The sequence below is a fragment of the Hylobates moloch genome, unplaced genomic scaffold (genome assembly GCF_009828535.3).
Source record: "Hylobates moloch isolate HMO894 unplaced genomic scaffold, HMol_V3 SCAFFOLD_17, whole genome shotgun sequence".
NCBI classification, from domain to species: domain Eukaryota; kingdom Metazoa; phylum Chordata; class Mammalia; order Primates; family Hylobatidae; genus Hylobates; species Hylobates moloch.
The window spans coordinates 65,215,676-65,227,731 of NW_026652292.1; the positions used below are offsets into that span (position 1 = coordinate 65,215,676).

General features: G+C 32.8%; 1 protein-coding gene across 2 annotated transcripts in view; it reads right to left on the bottom strand.

The window, feature by feature from the left end:
* SLIT2 (slit guidance ligand 2) overlaps positions 1-12,056 on the bottom strand; it is a 380,209-nt gene that overhangs the window by 117,580 nt on the left and 250,573 nt on the right. For both annotated transcript variants that reach the window (XM_058430212.1, XM_058430211.1), the window contains exons 10-11: positions 1,300-1,371; positions 730-801 (exon numbers count right to left, since the gene is read on the bottom strand). In XM_058430212.1, coding sequence (XP_058286195.1) covers positions 730-801; positions 1,300-1,371 — 144 coding nt within the window. The remainder of the gene's footprint in view (positions 1-729; positions 802-1,299; positions 1,372-12,056) is intronic.

Genomic DNA, 12,056 nt, shown 5'->3' on the forward strand with positions numbered 1-12,056 from the left:
TTAAAAAATAAAAACGTGCCGACTTCCACTTTTGAATTTTTAAATCTGATCTAAAGGTTACTTGGTGAACTTTTGAAGATTTTTCACAAAATCTGATCTAAAGGTTACTTGGTGGACTTTTGAAGATTTTTTGTAAGTGTGAAGTAATATTAATAACAGCCTCTATACATTTATTTTTAAACTTCTTTAATTTACATAGCTATCTTTCTGAAGGTTCTCTTGACATTAAAAAGCTGTCATATTTTAAAATATTTGTTCTTTGAGAGATTAAAAGCTTATTCTTTTAGGAAAGTATTAAGGTGATGAAAAAGAGTGGAGGTTTCCTCTCAGTGGTCCTCTTCAAGTGTTCTCAGCAAGACTTTGCCTAGCATTTCAAAGGAGACCGATATTGTCCCCAGATACTAGCTATATGTTTTCCAAACTAAATATTTTTTTTCTTTTAGAAATAAAAAAAAAAATGGTCAAAAAGGGGATCTAACTCTTGCTCTCCTAACAGCAAAATGATCAAACTATAAAATATATACCCCTAAAAATTGGCTAATTTTAGTGATGGGTAGCAGTCCTCCATAAAAGTAATGGGATCCAGAAGTGATTAATAATAATTAACATTATTAATAATTCATTATTCATAATAAAAACCTAAGAGTATTTTTTAAACCACAACTTAAAAAAGGTAGCCACTCTTTGCTGTGGCTTCCGTTTTCCTTCAGTGACACAGTGAATACTTACAGTGAATTCAGAGAGCGTAGTCCTTGGAAAGCATCTGGTGCAAGTTCAGAGATCTGATTATTGCTCAGGTCGCTAAGATTAGAAATACGGTTAGGTTACATTCAATCGAATGTCAGTGAGATTTACTGCGGAAAAAGCTATGTATGGCTTTTAAATGTTGGTTTTGTACTTATCAAGACGTACAAAATGTGCAACATTTAACATCTGAAGGATCAGAAATTTAAAAAAGAAATCATACTTTTTAAAATAACCATTGTCTACTTTCCCATATAAGATGCCATGTCTTATTTTTGACAATAGAACACCTGAACATATGTTCATATGCAAAATATATTGACCATAAACATTCACATTTGTATGAATCAATATGATAAATTACAGACCTTTAAAAATTACATAGTTTAGATATTAAGATTAAAACATTATTACCGAGCTAGTAATCAGATAGTCACATCACTTAATATTTAAGCTGTCAAACACTTATATACTCATACTTAAGTTTCTTTGCAATGGTCTCATGACCTGTATAATTTTTAAAATTACATACATTGTAGAATATTGTTCACTCACATTCGTCTAAGCTTTTTATATGGTGAGAAAGCTCCAGGAGGGATGACTTTGATTGTGTTCTGTTCCAAACGTCTGCAATGAAAAAAAAATTCAACTTTTAAATGGAAATGTGAACCTTCAGACATGTTTAATTCAAGCTCAGATTCATGTCAAGAAGCAAAGTTGATGTTCTTCATGAGTGATATATTTTTTTCCTGAAAAGTAATTACTAAATTTAATTTTTCTGTCCCTAAATGTGAAGCAAATTGGGATTTAAAAACAAGGCAATTATAAAAATAATTAAAATATACAGATTTTTAAGTACTACATATCCATCAATATTTAAGTCTGGACTTTATACAAAAGAAATAATATCTTTAAGAAACTAACTTAGGAGTACATTTTAATTACCTTAATATAAGCTAGAGAAATAGGTAGAAATACTGAATAGATCTATTACATATTTTAGATACAATCATAACTCTTCCACAAAGAAAATTACTGTTGAATATTAAATTTTATAAACCTTTTATTTCCTCTACAGAAAGCATATTATAGGTTAAAAAATAATTTTATACTCACAAAATTAATTTTGAAGCTTCTTATGAGGCAAAATGTTAAATTATAAATCCATATATGCTACAGATATTTTCAGTAAGACAGTCTAGACTCTGTGGATTCATTTTGTGAATATTTCACATAAAAACCACTGCAGCAAAGTGCATTTGTGCACAACTGAAGTATTTTTATGGTATACTAAAATCACAGAGTTGAAAATAACTGATATCATCTATTCTATGGTCCTGCTAACAGAGAAAGACAAGATTTTACCCACCTCGTTATGAAACGTACAAATAAGCAGATTTCATGAAGTCTTTTGGTACATATTTTAGTCTGTCAAAAAAATGTTGCTTCTCAGCCTCCTTTCTCTCCAAAGAAACATCGTTCTGATCAATTCCCGTCCCCTTCTCCTCTGTTCTGCTCTGTCTCCCAAAGAGCTGACTCTAGTGAACCATATATCCCAGGCTCACTTGCCAACAGGCTACTGTGAGATTTACCAGTGACAGACACTGGTAGGGTGGGGAAGGGTTGGCGGGGAGGAGAAGCCAGGGTATTTCTTTCCTTCTGTGTCTTAGGGGATGTCCACAGCAGTGGTCTCGTCTCCTTCTTAATTTTACTTTCCGCTGGTGCCACCTCCTAATTTTGTAAAATACCAGCTTCTTCTGTCTTTATAGCCCTAGGGTGGTAGCAGTTTTTTCCCTGTTACCTTCCTGCAACTGTTTAGTCCATTCTCTATATTAAATCCCTCTGTTTTTCAACAGAAAAATAGAGTTTATTTTCAATAGGAAAATAAAGCTCACCTAGCATGAACTCCACTTTCCTGCCTGGATTTGAAAAAATATATGCATATATATACACACACACATACGTGTATATATTTAAATATGAATAAATATCATGACAACATACTGGCCATATATGTCATATACATTATTTTTATTGAATGTTGGTATACTTTAACACATACACACACACACATGCACACACACACACACGTAACATTTAATGAAAATAAAATCAAAACAAACAAATTATCCCTAGGACATTAAATGAAATTGCCATAATTTTGGTCTTTTCTGATTTCAAAGTCCTTCTCACGGTGCTATGGTTTTTCTTCAACAGTGTCAGGGTTCATTCTCTGACCTCTTTATTTCACCATTCAATGGGTTTCCTCAGTTTTCATTGCTCTTGAACTCACTGTAACATTTGATATTACTAACAATCTTTTTTCTCTTTGATGAGACACACTATCTCCTTGGTGCTTACTGTACTCGGAAAATGTAAAAATATGGTTAAGAAAAACTAAATCCATAATGCCCTACTCAGATCAGGGAGTTTTACTTTAGTGTTTTTTGCTTGCATATTTATTTATGCATATTTATTTTATATAATTGAGGTATTACTGCATATAGAATTTTGAGCATATTTTATGTAATTGAGGGATTACTACAGATAGAATTGGGTGTATTGTCTTTACATCCAATAACATATCATACATGTACTGCTATACCATTAAACATTTTCTAAGACATTACTTTTAATGCCTTCATAATATTCCATTGTCGAAATATATCCTATTTCCTTAATTCTTTCTTATTATTGGACATGTATATTAGGGATACTTTTATACTAGTACTGATATTAACAATGCTTAGTTATTTTAAGACAGTGAAAGCATGGCCTCCTTTTAAATCCTTTCCTTATTTTCTTATGTATAATGAGTTGTGCCTTTTCCTATACACCCAAGGACGTCCTCTTAACTCCTCTGTTCTTATTCCACTATATTATATTCGTTTTCACATATCCCTGCTAACTGGGTTCTTGGCTCCTAATGGGTGGATTTACTCCAGAAAACAGTAAATAAACTGTATGATGGAAATATGAATTTGTCTTCTGTATTATTTATCTAGGTCATAAGAAAGGGAGTTTTTTTTTTCAAAAGCTCTAAATTGATTAGAATGTTTTGATTGACAGTTAAGAGAAATTCTTTTTGGCCTTTACTCATTCTTATAATAAAATTTTAAGCTTAAAATGTAATCAATAAGAATACAGAGAATAAGAGCTATAGATGGAATAATATTGATTGGTTAGAAGACTCTTCATGTCTTGGTCAATTAAATATTATTTCAATGTATTAAAGATTTGCTCACAATAACAGTGCTATGATGAGAAAAAATTAATAATTCTTAGTGACTAATAGATTTCTTTTAATAGTAATGCAAAGCTAGTTCATATACTACTTTTCATAGATATTATTTCAGGTTCTTGAAAATAATCTAAAGAAACTAATAATCATTAATTCATTCATTCACCCTATAAATATTTAATGTGTACTCTGTACAAAATATTAAGCTATATGACTGGAATTCAATGATAATCAAAAAGCAGAGATGTTGGTACATTTGTGAAAGTTTTATTGATAAATAATCTTATTTTGCAGTTAGATTTCAAAACGAATTTCAGCATAGAGAAATTCTATGCTATATTATATTCAGCATAGGGACTTCTGAAATGTCAAGAACCTTAACTCACAAATGTGGCCAGACTAATTCTATAATATAACTGAAGATTTTCCCTGGAAATTTTAAAATTCATTTATTAAAGTCTCAAACTAGAATACTCGTAATGATCACTAATTTTTCTAATGACACTCAAATATATGTTATGATAATTTCTGTAAGTAATCTACAACTAATTTCACCGACTGTCGCCAAAAAAACCCAAATTATACAATAAATAAGGCCTTGTTTTTTGAAAATGCTGCATACTCAAAAAGTTATAAAACAAAGAGGAGTCATGATAAAATGCCATTATATTTTTATATGCAAAAACAATACTTCAGACACACTTGAGTCATGCTGCATGAATCATTTGTTATTGCAGTGTACCAAGGACTTGATCTTCACATCGCAAACTATTGCATTTACATGTACCACAGAAAGCTGTACAATGACATGTACCATGGATTTGTTTACTTTTATTCATTTATCTATTTTCAATCTTCCAAAAAAGTATTTGAGACAGAGTTTACGTTGTTATTTACACTGACTCAGCAGCGAATTGGTTTTTATTGCACTGTCTCAGCAGCAGCTCATTAAGGCAAAACATAATTGCATCTTTCATTCAGAGGGACAGATTCTCAAGCAGGAAAATCTTCTACCATAGACAGATGTCAAACAATAAATTTTAATATATTATAAAATGTCTGTTGTCTCTTTTTTTTTTTTTTTTTTTTTTTTGAGAAGGAGTCTCGCTCTTTCACCCAGGCTGGAGTGCAGTGGCGCGATCTCGGCTCACTGCAGGCTCCGCTCCCCGGGGTTCACGTCATTCTCCTGCCTCAGCCTCCCGCGTAGCTGGGACTACAGGCGCCCGCCACCTCGCCCGGCTGATTTTTTGTATTTTTAGTAGAGACGGGGTTTCACCGTGTTAGCCAGGATGGTCTCGATCTCCTGACCTCGTGATCCGCCCGCCTCGGCCTTGTTGTCTCTTAATTTAGTGGAGAAACAATAAAGTAATGTGTAGTTATTGCAAACTTTTGGGTCTTTAGAATAAAGGGGTTTTCCTTTTCATTGTAAGAACTTTAGAATATATTTGATAAACTAAACCCAATACACATCTCAAATGATGTCCTTTGTCCTACAAAAAGAGGAAAACATATTTAAATCAGATTATAAAAAATAAAGAAGTGAAATAATAAAGTTTTCAGGTTGAGGTAAGAAGAAAGGGCAAATAAAATTTACATTTTCTAGCATTGCTGTCCTGTAATCTGTGCTTTAATAGCATAGAAGCTGCTGAATTTTATAGAGTGCAAATTTGAATCCATTGTTCCATAAAGAACCTAATTAAAAACATTCTGGGATTACAAAAATAGATAGTATAATCGCTAAGATATATTTGCATGCCATGGATAAAATCCACCATAATTAAGAGATTTTCAAATGTCAGTTCTTCGGAGAAAATTCAATATCCTGAATTTCAAAGTAAAAATAGATTTAGACAGTGATTAGGGGAAGAAAGTACTGTAAATCACATACTACAAGAAAGACTTTTCCATGTAAAAGGAGCCAACACCTTTTTCTCCACATAATTTATGTAAATGATTGCATAACATTTTATCACTGTATGTGTTTGTGTGTTTACATACATACACACATGAAACCAAAGCAATGGCTGTTCCTACTCTTTCAAATGTAGAAGGAAATTTTAGTTACATGCTCAGTATATGAGAAGATGAAGACAGTTTTCTAACTGCACCAATAAAAATAACTCAAAAGTATCTTTATCCAATAAAAGACTTCTTCCCATTCTGTCTCCACTTGTACAATTGTTTTCTCTTGCTCTCTAATTACTGCTACCTCATTATACATGTCTTCACGACTTTAAAGTTCCTAAAGAATGAACTACAAACAGTATGTAACACGTTCTGGTATCTATTTCAAAAATTATAGAAAATAAAAAATGGTGACATATCCCTCTGTTTTAAAACATAAGACCCTTAGAATATGTTAATTACGTGAAGCTATCTTTTAGCCCAATGAAGTCTAATTCTGCCACTTGTGGACTGATGGGCTCTGTAACACATAAAATACACTAATGGTTTTGGTGAGCAGATCTTACATCAGTAGAGTATACAACATGCAGTGTGTATGACTGGGCAATTAAAAAACTAGTTCTAAAGACATTTACAAGATATTAAACAGTATTAGCACTTTAAGTGACACTTTCAGCTCTCTAGCATTCAATTCTTAGACATTATTTTCAATGTCTTAAAATCGTGTTATTTTGACAAACTATATAAAATAACATCCACATGCCAAATCTTCAATAGCCCTCCTCAAGAGATATTTCTACATTTTATAGACATACATAGAATTTTCCAAGGTGTGTCATTTAGCGATTAAAAGTATGAGCTTTGCACTTATATAGACATGGACTAAATTCTGGATCTGCAGCTGATTAGTTCTCTGGACCTTACAAAAGCTATTTTTCTTTCGCTGTATCTGTTTCTCTTCCTGAAAAATGGGGAGAATAGAACTTACCATAAATGTTTTCTAAAAATTACATGAGATGTAGAAAAAAATGGTATTTTATTTCTTATACAAAAATAGTGAAATAATAAAAATATGTATATGCAATCAAAAATATAATATATAGCACAATATATTAAATAATAAAAAGTCTACAGCATATACGGTAGACTCCCCTTACCCACAGGGGATGCATTCCAAGACCCCTTGAATGTCTGAAACCACAGATTGTACTGAACCCTATATACACTGTTTTTTTATCCTATATGTCTATGATCAAGTTTAAAGAGATTAACAACAATAATAAAATACAACAATTATTACAATATACTATAATAAAAGTTATGTGAATGTGGTCTATCTCTCTCAAAATATGTTAATATTTTCAGACTGAGGTTGACCATGGGTAATGGAAACCATGGAGAGCAAAGCTGTGGAAGAGGGGGGACTACTGTAATGTCACACCCCCACACCCCCACACACACCCACACCCCCCCCACACACACCCCCACACACCCCCCCACACACACCCACACACCCCACACCCTCACACCCCCACACACACCCACACACACCCCACACCCCCACACACCCCCACACACCCCCACACACACCCACACACCCACACACACCCACACACCCCCACACATACATTATATAAATAATTATATAAGTGTATATATAAATCTCACACATGATTTGATTTCTAGTGTGAAATAAATATATATGGTCCCGAATCATGTTTTTAAACAAAGTAGCCATACAGTTTTGCAGATAACTCAGTAACTGTATATTAAACACATACACACATACATCATTCACATTGAAGCTGAAAAAAATATAACTGGCTGCAATCTCTGTGATCAACAGGATTAAAATATAGCACTATCTGTAATTTGGGGACTGCCTTAGAAACACAAAAAAGTTTTTATAATACCCAGTAAAATATGTCTTTGGATTGATTGTGTCTGTAACATACAGCCCAGATGCTGATTATACATGGCAATAAAACTGACAGTTCTTTGCATTTTCTCCATCTGCTTTTAACGTAAATGGCAAAAGCAGCTGCCACAGAATAGAGTATAGTCTTAATGGGGTAAGGGAAGAGGAGGCAGAATGACTAGCTTCCACTGTAGCTTGTCCACTGTAGCCAACACATTCTCCTCATAGGTAAGATTGGCCCATCATTTGAAAAGGAGGAAGACAATATTCCTTTTCTTTGATGTTAAGGATTATCTTGCCTATTACATATAATTGTAAAGTAAGTACTTTCTATTTTTTGGAATGTTACTTCCAACTTTAGCAGTAAATCATGTCATTAAAATCTTTCATATATTTCTACATAAAATGATCCAATATATTTTAGCCTATAGTATTATTTGTTTTGTAATTGCAGTTTCCAGAACTTTGCAAATTTAATAAATATCTTCAGCAGCTTAGTGAATATTGGCCTCTAGAGTGACATACTTTGCATGCAGCTAGAAGTTTTGCCTTAGGATTGTGTCCATACTAATTGATTCTCATCAGTTTCTGTCTTGGGATTCCTTGTTCCTCAAAAGTATTCATTTTTAAATTTTATTTTACATTTTGTGATGTCATTCTAAAATACATTCCCCTGAGTGTAAATTCAATTGTTTTTATAGGAGAGAAACCTCATTTTCCATTTGGTCTTTAAGCATTTAAGGCAAGACAATAATATCTATGTGTGCACCTTTTGAATAAGACTTAAAATTTTCATGCATGTATTCACAAGGACACATATTAAAATACAAAGATACACTCAATAGACGCAACCAATTGGTGTAGACTCAGGGGAAATAAATTGGCTTAGGCACATGGCCCATAGCTTTCAGGGAGAGAGAATATGTCACTATCGTTATGTTTTCATATATATATTTTTAAATCAACTCAAGAAAGAAAAACACTTAGAGGTTCTATTATTTCTCATTAATAACTAAAAATTTTAGACACTGACTATGAATTAGACACTGAGCTAACTCTCCAGCTTGCTAATAATTTTAGTTTTAAAAAATTACAAAAATCATCTTTCTGTATCACTTGTTTAACAGTATTATTCAACAAGCAGACAGTAGTTCTCATTATTCTCCACCCCTGCACTGAGTTATTCTCCACATTGTATAACATCTTTTTCCTAAAATTTAAATAATGCTGATCACTAGTAAAATATGAACTATATAATTTTCACCTGTCATTCCAGCTGATTAACCATCAATCTATAACATAATTGCTAAAATGCAAATGATACTTTTACTAATTATGAGAATAAATAACATTGTGACTATGCCCCAGATGTCTTCAGTCTTATGTTAGAAGCTACATGAGTCTTATTTTACATTTGAGGGGGCCTGCATTTTTTTCCCATAGAAGTTTTAGAGGAATCAACTGCATGAGCACTAGAGCCACCTCTTGGAATAACTTCCCAGCATTATCTGCTGCTAGGCCTGCCTTCATTATCTCTTATAGAGTCTGTTGCTAGTGCATTCTCAGTGGGCTCCTTTCTTTCAAACCACCCTCCATTCCATGTTAGAGTGATTTTTCTATCAAAGAACTCTAATCATGCTACTACCTTGCTAGAAAATTTCCCTCATATTCTATTGCCATCAGGACAGTCTCTTCTTCAAGATTTGGCTTTCACTTTATATTCTAACAACTGCAAATTTTAATTTTTCCAAAAACACACTACTCTATCATTTTCCTGGGACTCTGCACATGCAGCTTCTTATGTCTAAAAAAGCCCTCAAGTTCTCTGCCTGCAAAACACATCCTAATTCCTGAAGATTATTTGATTCTCCAAGGCAGATCAAGGTAGCCCTCCCTCTTTGTTTTTTTTGTGCACACATATTTTACTACTTATCTTATGTTTAAAATTCTGTTTGTGTAAAGCTTCAATTCTCTGCACTGTAAACATTTTGAAGGTTGAGATTGTCCCCTTTCATCCATAATGCCTGATGCAGAGCAAGCACTCGGACATCTTTGTTGAGTATGTAGAAGTACATTTTTAAAATGCTACTTTTCTGCATGTGCTTCTTGTGCTGCAATAGTACTCACTAGATTCCTTGGACTTTTTAAGAGAAACCAGTTGGGGTTTCTGTCTGCCCTTACCATTTTAATCTCTGTGCTTATTTTAATATTTCTTTTTCTCCCATTTATTTATAATGTTATTATATTCATTTTTACTTCTCAACTAATATTACAAAAGTTTGATTCCATCTTCTATATTTTTCTTTTGAGAAACGTATTATATAGTTTTCTGCTTAAGTTATCACACAATTTAACAAAAACACACGTACAACATTTGTGTGTGTGTGAGTATATGTCTGTATAACATGTATGTTACCTAAATAACTTTTTGGGAAATTAGGTACAAGAAAGAAATAAGTTGCAAAAAATGAATACAAATGAAGAATTTTCTTATCATGAACACAAAATCTTCATGAAAATTGTTTCTCTGCACATAGTGGATATATGAAGCCTTTTGAAAATAATTTTTCTACTATTCTTTCAATAGTATAATTCTTTCTCTTCAATTATTCTTTCAAAGACAATTAAAGACTGCTCAAGTTATGCATATACAATTAGGAATTTTACCAAAATATAGATGAAAACACTCAAATGATTAATAGCGAACTCAGTGATGGCCTGTGGAACTACATGCATGGTTTCATCTATAAATGTATTTTACATAATTCTTTTTACACTGTTTTGCTATGGAGCTATCAAAGTTGCTATAAGGAGTACACTGAGTGTGGCTACTGATAACTAAGAATTAACATGAGAATCTGCCAGGTGTGGTGGGTCACGCTTGTAATTCCAGCACTTTGAGAGGCCGAGGCAGGCGGATCATTTGAGTTCAGGAGTTCAAGACCAACCCAGGCAACAAGGTGAAACCCCATCTCTACCCAAAAGACAAAAAATTAGCCGGGTGTGGTGGCATGCACCTGTAGTCCCAGCTACATGGGAGGCTGAGGTGGGAGGATTGCTTGAGCCCTGGAGGTGGAGGTTGCAGTGAGCTGAGATGGCACCACTGTACTCCAGCCTAGGTGACAGAGTGAGACCTCAACCCCCTCCCCCCAAAAAAATTAACATGAGAAGCTTCTTCTGTGGACACACATTGTAGAACACTATTTTGTATGCTGAGTAATGAGGTGCTCTGTGTCTGTAGGAAGCTAAAATAGTTTCTCTTTTTCTGGGCTCATCTGATGAAATCATAATATGAAAACTTGGGAAAATATCCAAAAACACAAGGGCATAAAAATAATAGTGATGTTTACATTAAAAATTCTTTCCCATACAATGACATTATGACTACTAAACTCACACAAAAAATAATCCAGAGAAGAATCATTGCATTTTCTTTTTCTAACCATATATATATATAAGCACAGAATCAGAGATAAAATAATATTGACTTGTTTAATCTCAGGATTGTTTACTTAATGACATTTCTAGGCAAGTTATATTTGATAGAGGAAAAACTAGTACTTTCATAGTACATAAGAGATACACATGTAGTTTCTGCTATTGTGAGGATCTCAAAGGAAAATCTGAGAACGCAATTCTAATTGCCTACATCGGAGTGATAGCTTCTTATCTCAAACCAGGTTTTCATTTTAAAAACTAACAAAACTATTTTCTACACTACAAAAAATTAAAAGAATTTTCCTAACCTTTAGGAGATGTATAGTTTCCTACATAGTGTTTCCATGGGAATTAAGTGAAATAAACAATTTAACATTTTTGAAAAATTTTTTACCGTAAAGAAGATTTTTATTATGTATGATACAAGACACTTTTTAAAAGAACTATGTCATCTATATTTCTAACAGGCATAAAATATTGAGAGTGTTTTCATATTAGCTTGCCTGAAAAGCACAAAGTTATAAAAACATAAAATGTGAAGTGAAAGTAATGTTGTAAGCTAGCTAATTTGTGAGTGGATTTGAAGTAGCAATAATATCAGGAATGTGTAAAACTGCAAAATGCTAACAAGTGCTCCATGTGTTAAGAAGTGCTCTAATAAATTTGTGAACTAAAGTAGAATTGCTCAAATTTTAACTTTTATAACATTTTCTGAATTACGCTGATTTCCATTACATTTTATTATCCTTAAGTTGAATATATTTATGTTTTAAAATATTTTCACAATGAAACAAAATTATTTCAAAGTGA